The 18,854-nt window shown below is 43.1% G+C and overlaps 2 protein-coding genes across 6 annotated transcripts in view; one reads left to right on the top strand and one right to left on the bottom strand.

Annotated features, from left to right (window-relative positions):
• The window catches only part of LOC139376959 (E3 ubiquitin ligase Rnf157-like), a 29,697-nt gene extending 16,571 nt beyond the window's left edge, over positions 1–13,126 (bottom strand). For all 3 annotated transcript variants that reach the window (XM_071119987.1, XM_071119986.1, XM_071119985.1), the window contains exons 1-6: positions 11,963–13,126; positions 9,221–9,339; positions 1,652–1,740; positions 993–1,142; positions 789–906; positions 340–450 (exon numbers count right to left, since the gene is read on the bottom strand). In XM_071119987.1, coding sequence (XP_070976088.1) covers positions 340–450; positions 789–906; positions 993–1,142; positions 1,652–1,740; positions 9,221–9,339; positions 11,963–12,050 — 675 coding nt within the window. In that variant the 5' untranslated portion in view covers positions 12,051–13,126. The remainder of the gene's footprint in view (positions 1–339; positions 451–788; positions 907–992; positions 1,143–1,651; positions 1,741–9,220; positions 9,340–11,962) is intronic.
• Positions 13,127–13,294: 168 nt separating this feature from the next.
• On the top strand, positions 13,295–18,192 carry LOC139376961 (serine/arginine-rich splicing factor 2-like). Of its 3 annotated transcripts, none has more exons than XR_011627976.1 (4): positions 13,295–13,656; positions 15,107–15,407; positions 16,597–16,693; positions 17,277–17,848. XR_011627976.1 is itself a non-coding variant. In XM_071119988.1 (3 exons), exons 1-2 carry the CDS (start codon positions 13,295–13,297, stop codon positions 15,372–15,374), a joined length of 630 nt encoding a protein of 209 aa, XP_070976089.1. In that variant the 3' UTR covers positions 15,375–15,407; positions 16,597–18,192. The 3 variants fall into 3 exon arrangements, 1 of the variants encoding a protein (XP_070976089.1); XR_011627977.1 differs by having other exon boundaries at positions 15,982–16,693; XM_071119988.1 differs by having other exon boundaries at positions 16,597–18,192.
• The last annotated feature ends 662 nt before the right edge of the window (positions 18,193–18,854 follow it).

Here is an 18,854-nt window from a genome sequence, read left to right as displayed (position 1 = left end):
TTAAGTTGACAACCAACGTGAATTCAATGTGAAATCAACAAACATTTGAAGCATGTCAATGGATTTAGCTTAAAAGTTGGATGACTGAAAATGATGATGACTGAAATCAGTTTTCCACCTTGATTCAATGTTATCATATAGGTTTTTTTGTGGTTGAAATGATGTGGAAACAACGTTGATCCAACCAGTTTGTGCCCAGTGGGATACTTTTAAGAGTCAAACATTTCAAAACATTTCAGACAAACGTTAAGATACCTAATGAGTAAAAGTTAACATACTTCAACACGTTGTAACACTTTCCTTACGATCTTACAGCACATCAGACTTAAAGCTCCTTACCTTCTCAAAGGTGGCCAGGAGGACATGGGAGTGACCCATGTGATCTTCCCCCTCGTCTACTGTCGCTTGAACGACCATGGGAAACACATCCTTATCCATGTCAAACAGCAACTAGAAAGAGGGATAGAGAGAGAGAGAGGGTGGAGGAAAAGAGAGAGAGCGAGACAGAGGGGTTGGTGTAAAAGAGAGAGAGAGAGGGTGGAGGAAAAGAGAGAGAGCGAGACAGAGGGGTTGGTGTAAAAGAGAGAGAGAGAGAGGGTGGAGGAAAAGAGAGAGTGAGACAGAGGGGTTGGTGTAAAAGAGAGAGAGAGAGAGGGTGGAGGAAAAGAGAGAGAGCGAGACAGAGGGGTTGGTGTAAAAGAGAGAAAAGCGGGTGAGAAAGAGAGGTTATACACTGAAAACACACATACTTTGTTAGTAATATGCCTAAACACACACACAGACCGTACCTCCTCATCGGCCCACTCTGACAGATTGATGGAGTGGGAGGGCAGACAGAACTGCTGACAGACTCCTCTCTTAAAGTGCACCGTCTCTGACTGGAGAGAGCTGTCCTGGGGAATGTAGCTATAGGAGAGATGCAGAGAGTTAGGAGAGATAAACATGTACACACACACACACACACACACACACACACACACACACACACTTACATAGGCACTCCGTTGTGGAACTCCTCTATAGCTTGATAGTAGATGGTGATGGCCACCTGTGTGTCAGCGTCGAAGGTGAACTCTATGTTGTAACAGGCTTTGCTTTTCCCTGCCACGTTCTCCCCTGGCAGTTTCAGGTCCTCACTACACCTGCCAGCATGCAGAAACACAGGTAGCGTCACCTACACACCGTTCCAATAATGTAATAACAGTATAGGGGGTAAACTCGGCAACCCACAATCGAAGCTTGTGAAAGCCTCCGGCCAGCTATTTGGTTCTGGGGGGAGAAGTTCAGATGTTGGACTAGTGCAATAAAACAGACTACAGATGTAGGATTTTAATTTGAGACGGTTTGAGACAGGACGGAAAGAATCCTAAAGAATGCTGAATTATTATATGGATTATAGTTAATGGATCTTTTTTGTAGGGGTTGATACATTTTCCTTTGAGAAAATCAAGTCTAACATTTTAAAAGTGGAAATTACAAACTTTAGAAGCCTTTTAAACCTCAAACACACTACAAGTTTGCATTTCCTACTGTACAGTAAAATTCTCAGTAACAAAAGGGTGATGCAATTAAGATCTTACATCTGTAAGCATAAGTAAAATAATAATGAAGGGGATATAAACTAGAAGTAAATTGTGTGTGAGATACTCACCGTACGAGTCTCAGTGTATCTTTACGGATGTTTATAAGGCTTCGTAGCGTCTTTACTGGCTCCTGAGGAGGCGGGGCCGCATAGGGAAACTGTAAAGGAACCAATCACAAAAGGTCACATCAATAACAATGACAAAAGTGTCACATGATCTGATCAACTAATCACCAAGCCCTTGATCAGTTGAATCAGGTGGGTTAGTACAAAGCATTGTCCTGGATACTTCACCCACTTAAAACAATAGATACATTTTCTTTCCCAGTTTTTATTACTGGACTTTGCACAATCTGAGTGTCTTTCTCTGGTGTACTATGTGTTTGTTGCTGACTGTGTAAGAAGAGAGTTGAGTGGGTCAAAAATACAAAATGTCCAACGCTTAACTATTTAACTGACATTATGATGTTTGTGTAAAGTAACTGCATCTATAGTATCCAGATCCTGTTATCCTAATCTGTTGTTGTTTTTCTCATCCCTCCACCACCCGTCATCCATCAACCACCTGTTTCCTCCCTTCTTGTTTTTCAGGGGCCATAAGGGGGATTAACTCTGTGCTGAGAAGCAGAGACCACCAGGACTCCCACCCCAACACTCAGACTTCATCTGTCCTTCCCGATCCATGCGACGACCAAGCAACATCCTCCCCAACCATCATCCTCCACCAACCATTAAGCTCCACCAAACATCATCCTCCACCAACAATCAACCATCATCCTCCACCAACCATCATCCTCCACCAACCATCAACCATCATCCTCCACCAACCATCATCCTCCACCAACCATCATCCTCCACCAACCATCAACCATCAACCTCCATCAACCATCAATCTCCACCAACCATCAATCTCCACCAACCATCAATCTCCACCAACCATCAATCTCCACCAACCATCATCCTCCACCAACCATCATCCTCCACCAACCATCATCCTCCACCAACCATCATCCTCCACCAACCATCATCCTCCACCAACCATCAACCATCATCCTCCACCAACCATCATCCTCCACCAACCATCATCCTCCACCAACCATCATCCTCCACCAACCATCATCCTCCACCAACCATCATCCTCCACCAACCATCATCCTCCACCAACCATCAACCATCATCCTCCACCAACCATCAACCATCATCCTCCACCAATCATCAACTTCCACCAACCATCAACTTCCACCAACCATCAACCTCCACCAACCATCAACTTCCACCAACCATCAACCTCCACCAACCATCAATCTCCACCAACCATAAATCTCCACCAACCATAAATCTCCACCAACCAACCATCATTGAGTTTTCCTCTTCGTCTTACAACACCATCTCTGACGGCACCTTTCAAGACTCTTCCCTTCTACAACCATCTAACAATCATCCAACCGCATTCCTGCATCAAATTCATTCTGAATAACATTATTCTACATTCATACCTTGTAACCTTTCCTGCATTAAACTATCTCAAATGCATTATGTTGAAGGTGTGGTTTATACTTCTTTATTCGTCCTGGCACAGTCAGGCTGATAACGTGCCATTTTAGAAAACAGGTTTAGTGACCTTGATCTGCGGTTGTTTACTTATTTTAGACGAATGCACTTTTTGTAAGTCATTCTGGATAAGTGTCTGCTAAATGACTGAATGTACTGTAAAATGTGTATAGAAGAACCTCTATGGAACATGCCATCCAGTAGGGAGGGAGGATGTGGTTGGATACCTCTACACCGCTCTTCTGGGGGGAGGTGTGTGTGTGTGTGTGTGTGTGTGTGTGTGTGTGTGTGTGTGTGTGTGTGTGTGTGTGTGTGTGTGGTTTCCAGGAAAGGGTCCTGCTGTTAAAATACGGAATACCGACACATTAAAAAAACACACTCCAGTAGAGTTCTGCTATGAGATCTGAACATGCAAGCACACACACACACACACACACACCTCTTTCTCTCTATAGTCTTAATGTGACTCTGTTTTACAGGTAGGGTTGCAAAGCTACCAGTCATCTACCAAAGTTACCGGAATCTTCAGTAATTATCAGAAAATGTGTGACAATCTATTATAAATTTGGTAATTTATACTTCAATAACTTTTTTTAAAAGTATGAATATATAGTAAAAAAAATGTATGTACAGTTAAAGTCGGAAGTTTACATACACTAAGGTTGGAGGCATTACATCTAGTTTTTTAACCACTCCACAAATTTCTTGTTAACAAACTATAGTTTCGGCAAGTCGGTTAGGACGTCTACTTTGTGCTTGACACAAGTAATTTTTCCAACAATTGTTTACAGAAAGATTGTTTCACTTATAATTCACAGTATCACTATTCCAGTGGGTCAGAAATGTACATACACCAAGTTGTGCCTTTAAACAGCTTGGAAAATTCAAAAAAAATGTCATGGCTTTAGAAGCTTCTGATAGGCTAATTGACATAATTTGAGTCAATTGGAGGTTTAGCTATGGATGTATTTCAAGGCCTACCTTCAAACTCAGTGCCCCTTTGCTTTACATCATTGGAAAATCAAATGTAATCTGCCAATAATTGTAGACCTCCACAAGTCTGGTTGATCCTTGGGAGCAATGTCCAAACGCCTGAAGGTACCACGTTCATCTGTACAAACAATAGTACGCAAGTATAAACACCATGGGACCACGCAGCCGTCATACAGCTCAGGAAGGAGATGCGTTCTGTCTCCTAGAGATTAACCTACTTTGGTGGGAAAAGTGCAAATCAATCCCAGGACAACAGCAAAGGACCTTCAAATCAAATCAAAGTTTGTCACGTGTGCCGAATACATAAAGTATTCTTCACCTTCACCTTACAGTGAAATGCTTACTTACAGGCTCTAACCAATAGTGCAAAAAAGGTGTTAGGTGAACAATAGGTAAATAAAGAAATAAAACAACAGTAAAAAAAGACAGGCTATATACAGTAGCGAGGCTATATACAGACACCGGTTAGTCAGGCTGATTGAGGTAGCATGTAGATATGGTTAAAGTGACTATGCATATATGATGAACAGAGAGTAGCAGTAGCGTAAAAGAGGGGTTGGCGGGTGGTGGGACACAATGCAGATAGCCCGGTTAGCCAATGTGCGGGAGCACTGGTTGGTCGGCCCAATTGAGGTAGTATGTACAGTCGTGGCCAAAAGTTGAGAATGACACAAATATTAATTTTCACAAAGTCTGCTGCCTCAGTTTGTATGATGGCAATTTGCATATACTCCAGAATGCTATGAAGAGTGATCAGATGAATTGCAATTAATTGCAAAGTCCCTCTTTGCCATGCAAATTAACTGAATCCCCCCCAAAAAATTCCACTGCATTTCAGTCCTGCCACAAAAGGACCAGCTAACATCATGTCAGTGATTCTCTCGTTAACACAGGTGTGAGTGTTGACGAGGACAAGGCTGGAGATCACTCTGTCATGCTGATTGAGTTTGAATAACAGATTGGAAGCTTCAAAAGGAGGGTGGTGCTTGGAATCATTGTTCTTCCTCTGTCAACCATGGTTACCTGCAAGGAAACACGTGCCGTCACCATTGCATTGCACAAAAAGTGCTTCAGAGGCAAGGATATTGTTGCCAGTATGATTGCACCTAAAATCAACCATTTATCGGATCATCAAGAACTTCAAGGAGAGTGGTTCAATTATTGTGAAGAAGGCTTCAGGGCACCCAAGAAAGTCCAGCAAGAGCCAGGACTGTCTCCTAAAGTTGATTCAGCTGCGGGATCGAAGCACCACCAGTACAGAGCTTGCTCAGGAATGGCATCAGGCAGGTGTGAGTGCATCTGCACGCACAGTGAGGCAAAGACTTTTGGAGGATGGCCTGGTGTCAAGAAGGGCAGCAAAGAAACCACTTCTCTCCAGGAAAAACATCAGGGACAGATTGATATTCTGCAAAAGGTATAGGGATTGGACTGCTGAGGACTGGGGTAAAGTCATTTTCTCTGACGAATCTCCTTTCCGATTGTTTGGGGCATCCGGAAAAAAGCTTGTCCGGAGAAGACAAGTTGAGCGCTACCATCAGTCCGGTGTCATGCCAACAGTAAAGCATCCTGAGACCATTCATGTGTGGGGCTTCTTCTCTGCCAAGGGAGTGGGCTCACTCAATTTTGCCTAAGAACACAGCCATGAATAAAGAATGGTACCAACACATCCTCCGAGAGCAACTTCTCCCAACCATCCAGGAACAGTTTGGTGACGAACAATGCCTTTTCCAGCATGATGGAGCACCTTGCCATTAGGAAAAAAAGTGATAACTAAGTGGCTCTGGGAACAAAACATCAATATTTTGGGTCCAAGGCCAGGAAACTCCCCAGACCTTAATCCCATTGAGAACTTGTGGTCAATCCTCAAGAGGCGGGTGGACAAACAAAAACACACAAATTCTGACAAACTCCAAGCATTTATTATGCAAGAATGGGCTGCCATAAGTCAGGATGTGGCCCAGAAGTTAATTGACAGCATGTCAGGGCAGATTGCAGAGGTCTTGAAAAAGAAGGGTCAACACTGCAAATATTGACTCTTTGCATCAACTTGATGTAATTGTCAATAAAAGCCTTTGACACTTATGAAACGCTTGTAATTATACTTCAGTATTCCATAGTAACATCTGACAAAAATATCACAATGAAGCAGCAAACTTTGTGGAAATTAATATTTGTGTGATTCTCAAAACTTTTGGCCACGACTGTACATGAATGTATAGTTAAAGTGACTATGCATATATGATAAACAGAGAGTAGCAGCAGCGTAAAAGAGAGGTTAGGGGGGGTTGGAGTGGTGCACACAATGCAAATAGTCCGGGTAGCCATTTGATTACCTGTTCAGGACTCTTTTGGCTTGGGGGTAAAAACTGTTGAGAAGCCTTTTTGTCCTAGACTTGGCACTCCGGTACCGCTTGCCATACGGTAGTAGAGAGAACAGTCTATGACTGGGGTGGCTGGGGTCTTTGAACATTTTTAGGGCCTTCCTCTGACACCGCCTGGTATAGAGGTCCTGGAAGGCAGGCAGCTTGGCCCCAGTGATGTACTGGGCCGTACGCACTACCCTCTGTAGTGCCTTGCGGTCAGAGGTCGAGCAATTGCCATACCAGACAGTGATGCAACCATGCTCTCGATGTTGCAGCTGTAGAACTTTTTGAGGATCTCAGGACCCATGACAAATCTTTTTATTTTCCTGAGGGGGAATAGGCTTTGTTGTGCCCTCTTCACGACTGTCTAGGTGTGTTTGGACCATTATAGTTTGTTGTTGATACAAAGGAACTTGAAGCTCTCAACCTGCTCCACAACAGCCCCATAGATGAGAAAGGGGCCGTGCTCGGTCCTCCTTTTCCTGTAGTCCACAATCATCTCCTTTGTCTTGGTTACGTTGAGGGATAGGTTGTTATTCTGGAACCACCCGGCCAGGTCTCTGACCTCCACCCTATAGGCTGTCTCGTCATTGTCGGTGATCAGGCCTACCACTGTTGTGTCGTCTGCAAACTTAATGATGGTGTTGGAGTCGTGCCAGGCCATGCAGTCGTGGGTGAACAGGGAGTACAGGAGGGAACTGAGCATGCACCCCTGGGGAGCTCCAGTGTTGAGGATCAGCGTGGCAGATGTGTTGTTACCTACCCTCACCACCTGGGGGCAGCCCGTCAGGAAGTCCAGGATCCAGTTGCAGAGGGAGGTGTTTAGTCCTAGGATCCTTAGCTTAGTAATGAGCTTTGAGGGCACTATGGTGTTGAATGCTGAGCTGTAGTCAATGAATAGCATTCTCACATAAGTGTTCCTTTTGTCCAGGTGGAAAAAGGCAGTGTGGAGTGCAATAGAGATTGCATCATCTGTTGATCTATTTGGGTGGTATGCAAATTGGAGTGGGTCTAGGGTTTCTGGGATAATGGTGTTGATGTGAGCCATTACCAACCTTTCAAAGCACTTCATGGCTACGGATGTGAGTGCTATATATACATATACATATACATATATATATATATATATATCGAGTAAGGAGACCTACAAACCTCTGTCAGATGGAATGAGCCAAAATTACCCAACTTATTGTGGGTAGCTTGTGGAAGGCTACCCGAAACGTTTGACAATTTAAAGGCAATGCTACCAAATACCAATTGAGTGTATGTAAACTTCTGACCCACTGGGAATGTGATGAAAGAAATAAAAGCTTAAATAACTCATTCTCTCTACTATTATTCTGACATTTCACATTCTTAAAATAAAGTGGTGATCCTAACTGACAGGGAATTTTTACTAGGATTAAATGTCAGGAACTGTGAAAAACTGAGTTTAAATGTATTTGGCTAAGGTGTATGTAAACTTCAGACTTCAACTGTATGTCAATATTATTCAACTGTATGTCAATAATATAATATTTCCATGACTTTCTAGTAGATAGACCATATGGTTCAAGAGAAAATAGCCTAATTAATGAACAAAAACATCTAATCAACAACGGCATTATTTTCAATGAACTCTTCAACTCCTCCAATTATTGACTTTTCTTCACCACTGCCACCAGTTTGACCACAAAACATTGATAACAAATACATATTGTTTTAGTCAAATAAATAAAAGTGCCTAAAAAATGATATTATGCTGAAATGCTCATATTAAACACCAATGGTATTATTTAACTTTGTGGTTAATATTTAAGATAATGCTTTAAAACTTTGTCATACTATTTGTTTATTTTTAAATCATCTTATTTAATGGTGTGATATTATTGACATGTGATAAGGTCACACAGAGGGCCAGAGATAATTACAGACACCTGTGATAATCTAAAATACCCAAAAAGGCCACTACATGTCTTGTGAGATTACTTCAAATCCTTAAAAGAAAGATTGAATTCTGGTAGGTTACTGGTAAACTTTAAAAGTTTCCAGTAATATACTCTCCTTTTCCAACCATAATTACTGCAGTAAGCTGCTGTCTAAATCCCCAACATCACAGGCTTGTGTACTTCCAGTCGCACGCACACACACACACACAGCTGTACAAATCCAGAGTAGGGGTCAATTTCATCTGAAATACACTAGACCTGTGCTGCAGATCACAGTTAACAACTCCGGGAGAGAGGAGAGAGATGTAGTGAGTGGGGAAGAGAGATGTGGCTCTACATTGCCATCTGCTTAGAGAGGGCAGGATGACTTATATAACGGAATTTGAGAGAGACAGAGAGAAAGAGAGAGACAGAGAGATATCCTGTGTGGCTCAGTTGGTAGAGCATGATGCTCGCAATGCCAGGGTTGTGGGTTTGATTCTCACGGGAGACCAGTACAAAAATGTATGCACTCACTACTTACTGTAAGTCACTCTGGATAAAAGGTTCTACTAAATGACTAAAATGTAGAGAGCGCAAGACACAGAGAGAGAAAGATGTCATGGGAGTGTATGTGAGTATTTTCAAATGCTTGCCAAGTGTATTTCTAAATACATTCCAATATTCAACAACTTGCCTTTTAAAATAAAAAATATCTGAATACTTACTTCCAAATGTCTTTGAAAGTAATTTAAATACCTTAAATAGTACATCATATTTGAACCCAGGTTTAGTGTAGTGTAGCTTAGTGTGAGAATCAGTACCGCCACTGGTCTGATTCCCAGGAAGTTGAGGTCGGTGTTCTCTCCGAACAGGTATCCCTCGGGGTGGGTGGAGTCAAACTTCTCCCCGCCCATGATGAAGTGGTTGGCAAAGTAGCTTCCTGTGGGGAACAAGAAGAGGGAGTGAGCAAACCTGATCCCAATACAGACACTATAGCCCAAATAGGTTTCTCCCCTTTTACTTGAACAGAGGACAGTTAAAGGAGCTCACCGAGCTAGGACAAGGTGTTCCAACCCTGGTTCTAATTTTAGCCAATAGGGAGAGAAACAGATAGGGGATAGGTACAGTAGACATTGCCTCTAAGCACTGATTTTATATCAGAAATGTCTTTATCCCCCTATTTGCTAAATTACGGTTTGTGGTAATGTAACTGATCCTAGATCTGTGGTTACACAGTAAAGTAATGTCTGGTAAACAGCAGACTAGGGTTGGCTGATCTGAATCAACGTAGCTGTTCCGGCTGTTTCCACCCCAAAAGCAGTGCTTGTAAGATTTCAAACACTTTGTGTTTTTCAACTCAGAAATTGGGGCAGCAGGGTAGCCTAGTGGTTAGAGTGTTGGACTAGCAATTGAAAGGTTGCAAGTTCAAACCCCCGAGCTGACAAGGTACAAATCTGTCATTCTGCCCCGGAACAACCCACTGTTCCTAGGCCGTCATTGAAAATAAGAATTTGTTCTTAACTGACTAAATAAAGGTAAGATTTCAATAAATAGACGATTCTGATCAGGAACAAAACACCTTTTTTTGTGACACTGCCTGGTGGAGAAATAATTAGAATGTATGTTTTGAAAGGGTCATAGAAACGCAGACAGCCAGATACCATTCAAATTATAATCAGCTGTAGGGATTGTAAGCCTATCAACTGCCCTTGAATGCCCACTGTGTGTATTTCTGCACAGACACACACACACAAAGCTGAGGCTGAGCAATCCAAGTAGAGATCCCAGGCCAGGCCATAGCTACTCAATAACGGTGATGGAAGTGGTTCAGTAAACAACGCTCAAGTGACCTTGTCTCACACCTTAAGGCTTGTGTTAGCTCCCTAGGCTAATTCATACGCTTTAGCTCAGCATGCTAACACAGTCTTATTCTAAAAAAAACAATTCTCTCTTCTTAAATGCAATGACTGATCGGTCATGACTGGATAAGTGAACGCAGGGGCGCAACTTTCACTGGGAACAAGGGGACATGTCTCCCCCCCCCCCCCCAAATTCTAAAATAGCATTTTTGTCCCCCCCAGTTTTATCATTGGAATGTGATACAAATAGGGCAACGGTGAGCTTTAGGACCATGTTGATTCCTCCAAGCGGTCGGGTAAACTTCTAAAACCAAATTTTCACCGCTGGGTGAAAGTATGCCTATGAGAATCCAAACTGAATGCAGGTCATTTGGGAGGATGGGTATTAGCAATAAAGATGTTTATTTACTTCATTTCATTGTCCTCCAAGTGTTGCTGAATAGCCTCTCTTCTTCAGTTTGCGCTTACATTTATGCACCTTGGTTGGAGAGCGAGGTAGCGGCAGTGATCCTTCCCTTTGCAGAAACAGGGTTTGAGTCTGGAATGGTACCCTATACCCATAGTGAACGATGGGCCCTGGTCAGAAGTAGCACAGTTAAGAAGGGTGCCATTTTTGGACTTAACCAGAGACAAAGGGAGACATAATCTAAGGACCTGCAGCCAGACATACTCCTCTACATAATCTAAAGGACCTGCAGCCAGACATACTCCTCTACATAATCTAAGGACCTGCAGCCAGACATACTCCTCTACATAATCTAAGGACCTGCAGCCAGACATACTCCTCTACATAATCTAAGGACCTGCAGCCAGACATACTCCTCTACATAATCTAAGGACCTGCAGCCAGACATACTCCTCTACATAATCTAAGGACCTGCAGCCAGACATACTCCTCTACATAATCTAAGGACCTGCAGCCAGAGATTCAGATGCAGTAGAATGGCAGACAGGGAGTCTGGTTACACTGGCTGTCTCTGTGTCCTTGGATATCAACCCTCCTCCACACACACATCCGTTACCACTCATGTTGTATCTTATACCTAGCATAAGGGCAGGGTTCGATTTACAGGGCCTTAAATAAACAGATTTTAAAAATCGGTCATTTGAAAAATGTAAGTGGACACTTTAATATCAAATATTGTCTGGGTAACAATTAAGTAACTTACTGTGATTGGTCTCAACTAAAATGGTCAAAAACAAACAAAAATAGCTTCTTGGCAAGAGCAATTTCTCAAGCAAGAATTTGGGGAGTGGTCTGAGAGGGGAAAACTGAAAATTAGATATTATTGGCAGAGAAGTTTGGAACTCTCTTTCTTATTGGTCTATTAGTGAATTTAACACATGGTGATTATAAGAATGGAAGGCCAAAACTCCACCCCACCAAAAAAGGTTGACATTTCAGGCGGTATTTTCAAACAGCTCTTACACCAAAAAAGGTATATCATCATGTTCACAATTCCACAGTATTATTCCTACCTCATTATGGAAATATATATAAAACACGGGAAAAATCAATTTTTTGACTGCAAAGGGCCTTTAAAATATAATTATGTTCAACATTCTGGCTTGTACAGCACATGACAGGAAACTATCCTGATAAACTCATTTATGCCTGACATAGAATTCAATGTGGCGTTTCCAGGCTAGGTTCGCTCCTATTCATGAGTGTGCTGTCGCCAATGAGGCACAGGCACCACTTACCAGATTTCGGTGGATAGCGGTACACCGAGTTGGACGGTATATCGACCTCTTCCACTCCTGCATTTTGTCTGCTGGTCAAAGCTCCCATTTCCACAGAATATAAAAGCTCAAATTAACGTACATATCAAGAAAACATTCGCTATTCTCAAAAATCTCTATTGTCTTTAACTTAAACCAGTTCCTGCTGCCGTTTCCATTGTTATTCTTGGTTTATGTCCTTGGTTCCCTGCCGTTAGCAGCCGTAGCCTAGTTGTTGTGCTCGTTCTGGGGATTAGTTGTTGTTATTGCTTTATCCAAAGCCCCGTGGGGCTGTCACTGTTTGTTTAGAGGCAGAAAAGCAACAATTGCGTCCCTTTAACAGCAACGCTATGTATCCTTTCACTTAGCGACGCATTCTCCTCTCCACTGCAGCGCTTTTCGGGGGCCGCTTTGAGGAGGAAAACGAGGTGTCTCCCTATGTAGCGCCGTATAACGGTCCACTCGACATCTTTTCTGTTTGTTCTCTCCCGTTTCTAAGGCCGTGCGGGGATGCTGATGGCTATCTTTGCTTGGACTCTCCGTGCTCCAATTGTCAAAGAACGAATCTAATGGTGGCTACCCATGACGTCAGGCACAAATCCGGACTATGGGTTTTGCGCAGTACAATATCAGCAGGCAGGCAGCTCCCGGTTCGCTATAACGTGACCTTCCCAAATGTGGGAACGAATCACTGCAATGCTGCAGCAGATGCTGGCTTAATAATGCAATGTATAGTGACTGTTACAACGACATGCAGAGATGCGTAATTATATATATAAAATGAAATGTGTCTTTGAAATTTGGACAGAAATAGACAATCAATTTAGGCTACACGCATCATTATTGATAGGCAATTTGGCAAGTATAGACTTGTATCTGAACTGAACAGTGATAAAATAATATGAGAAACTGATAACATACCACGTAGGCTAGATGGCTACAGCGTTGCAGCCTATAATGTACAAACGGTATGCTTTTGTATAACCTAATGTAGCAGGCGTAAAATACACTTGAACAATGTTGCTGTTTCCACCTTGACATGATCAGTGAGCGTTAAATGTTGTACTACTCCAGTCCTCTATGGGGCACTGTAGGGCACCGGGAGGAGTTCTGAACCCGCCCACACAGAACAAGGAAGCTCTGGCGCCGCCATTTCACGTGCAAGGAGTTGAGAGAACGTGTGTGAGGTAGGCCTGGAAATCGGCAAAACAACATCGAATTTTACCAAAAATAACGATTTTCATCGGAAAACAAGTCCCGAATAGTCTGTTTTCGATTTGTAATCGTCTGGCTGTTTCATATTGAGGAGCAAAGATGAGCTACGGAAGGCCCCCGCCCGATGTCGAGGGTATGACCTCGCTCAAAGTGGACAATCTCACCTACCGAACTTCTCCTGAGACACTACGACGAGTTTTCGAGAAGTACGGCCGGGTGGGAGACGTGTACATCCCCCGCGATCGGTACACCAAGGAGAGCCGCGGGTTCGCTTTCGTGCGGTTCCACGATAACCGCGACGCTGAAGACGCGATGGACGCGATGGACGGGGCCTTGCTTGACGGGCGGGAACTGCGAGTCCAGATGGCGCGCTATGGCCGTCCACCAGACTCTCACTTCGGGCGCCGAGGCGGCGGTGGACCTCCAAGGAGGCACGGAGGCTATGGTCGCAGGAGCAGGAGGTAAGTTTTTGGTTCAGTTTGAATAAAACATCGTAACTAGCAATTGTTGAAAACTACAGCAACGATGACGTAACTGGCCAAGTTCAGTCAAAGCATCATCTTTTGTTGACAAAATGTAATACCCAAAATTACAAATGTTTCTGATTGAATTGAATTATCTTATTAAAATATTAACCCTAGTGAATAACATCTTCATGAATCATTATAATAAGATATTTTCAGAGAATATAATTGCACTTAAACTTAATCGTGTTTCCACATTTCTATGAAATATTTGAAGTAATTTTCCATAAAAACTAATGGTAATTAAGTGCCGTAAAACTTAAATTAGTGGCCCATTCGTTCATTTGCTTAAATCACTGAACACAACAGGCGCTTATTAGAGATGGCATTTGAGCCAGGTGTCTATTTCCTTAATGCACACGGGTTTTTCTCTTTTGCATAGTTAATTGTTTAATTACAGCATTCACTTCCAGCATTTTTATAAATTTTGTGATCTCCTGCATTTATCATACTGTGCTAAGTTTATTTTGAGTTACGTAACGGTAGTCTCGAAAATTAAAAAAAATCCTGACTGCAATTTCGGATGTTCTAACTTTCGCCACTAGAGGGCGATCGGCCCTGTTGGTGCTTGTTATTTAGCTACCAGTTCTCTGCTGTTAGCAGCCAATGGCTAGCAGTTTCTTACTGGCAATTAAAATAGGATGATTGCAATTTGAGTCATTACCAAATTATTTAATTAAGCATTAAACCTCGTAAACAATACATTTCGACCTGGGTTTTTTGTTGCTGAAATGTCAAATCAAATGTATTTATAAAGCCCTTCCTAAAACCACAAACAGCAAGCAATGCAGGTGTGGTGTGCCGCTTGTGTGCCGTTACCTGGCTATTGGCTGCTAACAGTTGAGAACTGCTTTTTAACTGAAGTTTGATAGTATGTTAAAGTAACCTTCCTGTGTTTAAGTGGTGTGGGGGTACACCAACCAAATAGTGTGGGCACATACCGCTGTTAAAAATATGAATGCAAGTAGACGGCTGATTGGTAAACTAATCCTCAGGATGACATCATCCTCTGAGGAAATTGCCATCTCAAACGAGATAAAATTTTGAGGTGGGGTTTTCGATTTTTTTTAATGAGTTGGCCACAAATAAAACTATAAGATGAGTCCACGTTATTTGGGTAGGAGTTTTTTGAAATTGCAATTTTTTTCACCGGTCTTCTACTTTAAACCTAAGCTAACTGGTTGGCAAGTTAAGCATTTGCATGGGTTTTTGTCTGGCGAAGTAGTTTGTTTACTTTTTGTAGAGAGCTAGGTACCATGTTTTCAGTTGAGTTTGTGAGTTGCAAATCTCCAATTAGTCTAGCAAAAGGACAGGGACTTGTTTAACCTGCGTTGCTGTTAATTTCTCTGGGTAAAGATTTCTCCATGTTTCTCCTCTTCCCCCTCAGTCGTTCGGCCAGCCCCCGTCGGCGCAGACGCAGTCGTTCCCGGAGCAGGAGCCGCTCCCGTGGCCGTGACTACAGCCGCTCCCGGTCTCGTTCCTACTCTAGATCCCGTTCCAAGTCCCGCACACCCCGCAAGAGCAAGTCCCCATCTCGGTCGAGGTCCCGTGGTGCTTCCAGGTCCCGCAGCCCGGCTTCCAACAGAGGCTCCAAATCCAGGTCGCGGTCCAAGAGCAGGCCCAAGTCCCCCGAGGACAACGGAACCGACTCTTAGTAACAACAGCTCCAACCCGGAGCCATTAAAACGGTACACAAGGAAGGGGAGAAGGGGTGTGACCATCACATATATGTAAGGATAGTTTAGTTCGTGTAGGAGAGACTACAGAGTAGGTTTAAATTCAAATGCAGTTGGACAGTGTTCTGCAGCCTTGACAGTCTGATATTGAGTGTGACACTTTAGTCTTGTTTAGTCACCAGCGTTGCAGCGTACCAGTCAAGACTGCAGAATCCTGACCCTGGGTTGTTGCCGGGGAAACTACCATTGTAAACTAGGTTTTAGAACCAGTTCAGAAAGTAGTGCACACATCGAGTAACATGCAGTTGCAGGGTACAAAAGTCAAGTCAGGAAATAAATCTGGATATCTGTACACTTGAATGCTTTTATTCAAGTGTGTGGGTGTCTTCCAATGTTTTTACATCCAACCAAACTGACACATCAGCCAACATTAGGATTTTATCTACATGGAAGGTCAGAAGTAAAGTAGGGTAAAATTGTTTACAATATTTATAAAATGGGCCTATTATTTTTAAGATGCTATATTTATGGCGGGGTGCTAAAATCAAACATTCGTTTACCTAAATGTGGAATTCTCTCCTCCAAGCTGCGGTCCTCTTGTCAAACAGAGAGGTGGGGGTGTGGCAGAGATGGCAGTGTGAGAGCAGTTAGTGTGGTGTGACGCGACCCGCCCATGTGACCTGCCTGTTGCTGAGTTGGTGGGTGCGATGGCGGTTGCTATGGAGCAGGTCGTCAATGGCGACGCGTGGTCCGTGCTGTCAGTTGGTGAGGTGTGAGGTGGTGGTGAGGTACGGAACTTTCACAGGACCACAGACAGAATTCTGCTGGCTGTACCGCTGTGTCTGTGGTCTCACTGGTGAAGGAGGGAGGACCCCAAGGTTTGTTGTCCAATAAATGCCTGAGTAAAAATAAGCAAACAATTGTGATATTGAGAGGTAGCTTTGGGTTGGGGGCCCTTGGAGTGTGAAGACGACTGACGCTGTAAAGAACTTATTTCCTGCCCACAGGGGAAAGGGTCAGTTCTGTAACATGGACAATTGACATGTTAAATCGCCATTTTAAAAACAAACCGACAAGTCCTGGATGGAATGGTCGATCTGTACATTTGACTTTAGATTGACACGACTAGACAATCAAACTGTTCTCAAACTAGCAGCGTATCATTTGACCGCCACCAACACAGCTTGTCTTTTTTTTCCAGGTGAGATACGATGGAGACTTCTTCTCTGCGGACGCCAACCAGATCATAAGTCTGCCAGTGGACACCCCTCTATGCCCCACAGAATACTGACCAAAAGGTTATTGTGACTTGGTCTAAAATGATTTATTTGGTTTCAGTTGCCCAGAAAGACTCTACTATATAATTACCAAGGCGATGTAACTACCATGACTAGAGTAGAGGACACGTTTAAAGGTTTTGTGAGGTGAATACTGGATTTTGTCTTATTGTTAGTGCTGGTTTGTTGCATTTTGATTTGATCTTGTTAATAAAACATTTTATGGTGAAGTAGCTACAGCTTTTCTCTGTATTTAGTAGTCTTTTATTCTCTACAGACAGATTCTGTTTTTTGAGTTAACAGTGTTTTTTTGTTTTGTTTTTTTGCAGAGTTGATTTTTAGCAAAGGGAGAGTGAATAGCCCCTAAATATTTTCCATTATTTTCTAAGCAAAAGCAGTAACATGAAGAGAGAAGGAACAATAATAATCCAATATTGTATCAAATGTCATGTGTTATGTAATTGGTTAACCTGCCTAGCAGTGTTTTGTTTTTGTTTTTTGCCTAACGTCTACTAGATCATTTTTTTTCTTGCCGTTTCTCTGTTCTAAGTTTGCTTTCCTGTGAATTCTAACCCTCCTCCTCTTGTTATCTTTTGTGCATTAGGCGCAGTTGTGTAGCAGTTGAGTATTGCTGGTTAGCTGTTAAGGTGCGATGCAGTGCTGATGGTGAGGTGGCAGTGCAGTGGCTGGCGGGGGTGTTGCGGTACCCTGTGAGTGCCCGGTGCAGTTGTCGCCCGGCGCTCGTCTTGGTGCTACTGCTGCCGTTTGCCTTGTTCTGGTTTGTAAGAGTCAATTACAGCTGTGGTGGTAGATCTGATCACGCCATCTCTTCCCCCTGTGTTGTTCTCATATGGTCTCTTCCCATTCCTGATGTACAAATACACTCCTTTTTCCCATTCTCTCTCTCCCAACCCTAGCCTGGTGGAACCAGCCTGATCGCTGCGTTTAACGTTTGTTCGATCAAGCTTGTTCCACCAGCCTATCCCAAACCCCCCTCCAACTGTGGTTTAGTCCCTCTGTTGTGAGCTGGTTGTACATTGTTGATGGAAAAGGCTCGGTAGGGGAGGGATGAAGGGCATTCCACTAGCTTAACAAATCGAATCTGTGGATTTTGTGTACCCTCGCAAGATTTCTTGTAACTGCTTTAGGTGAATGCTAATAAACATTTGTGGTTAATTTGATTCACTATTTTGTTACAAGATCTGCCCTAACAGTCCTTGAGCCCATCGGTAATGGCTCCTTCACACCGCTAGCCAATACCCATTAAGTGATTTTCAAACTAGATTCCTCATGAGTTGTTACAGCATACTACAATTTTTAGCAATTCTACACTTGTGAAAATGGAAAAAAACATGTTTGTAATATTATTTAGTCAATGATTGTATTGCTACACCTTGAATGAAGCTGATGGGCATATTTACCAAATATGTGTCTGCTTTAATATGGGCATCAGCTCTCCTCTTTGCTCATCTTCCATTAAACACAGTCTATAGGTCTACAGACCTCTTATGTACCCAAAAGACACTGTGAGACCCATTCCTTTACTGTGCACAAGCCAGTTCTTGACACAGTGCTTCCTCTATACAGGTGGTTCTCAAACCTTTCCTGTGGGACCTCCATCCATTCTATGTATTTGAGCTATTCCAGCGCTAGCACACACGATTTTACTTGTCAACTCATTATCAAGCTCTTGAATAGGTGAGCCAGGTAAGCTAATTCAGGGCTACAACAACTGCAACGTCTTGGGTTTATGAGGAGAGGTTTGAGAACCACTGCATAGCCCTTGACTCAAACAGATCTGGATCTCAATTAGTGCCATTCCTATATAATCCAGTGCTTTCACCCTGGCACACTAGGTGGGTGCAATTAATTATGTAGAACAGAAAAAGAGCAGGTTCCAGACCTTGGTCAAATCTGCTTTATACCCATAGGCCATTTTCTCAGTCAAAAGTATGCCGTGCTGAAAGGGCAACGTGTAAGTCATGGTCACCCAATACTCAGTCCCTGTGTTTTGGTGCTGCTAGGGTCAAGCTTACTAAAGCATTGGGCGTGTTCCGCTGCCCAGGCGTTATTGACGCCTAACAGATCTCAGCTGTGTGGTGTTCGGGCAAAAGACAAAACGTGCACCTCCTTGGTTATTTTATGTAACATCTAACCACGTCATGGGTGCGTTCCTCTGCCC

Source organism: Oncorhynchus clarkii, chromosome 20 (assembly GCF_045791955.1).
Source record: "Oncorhynchus clarkii lewisi isolate Uvic-CL-2024 chromosome 20, UVic_Ocla_1.0, whole genome shotgun sequence".
Taxonomy (NCBI): Eukaryota; Metazoa; Chordata; class Actinopteri; order Salmoniformes; family Salmonidae; genus Oncorhynchus; species Oncorhynchus clarkii.
Note: the sequence above shows the minus strand (reverse complement) of the source record. Positions and strands in the feature narration are given on the sequence as shown.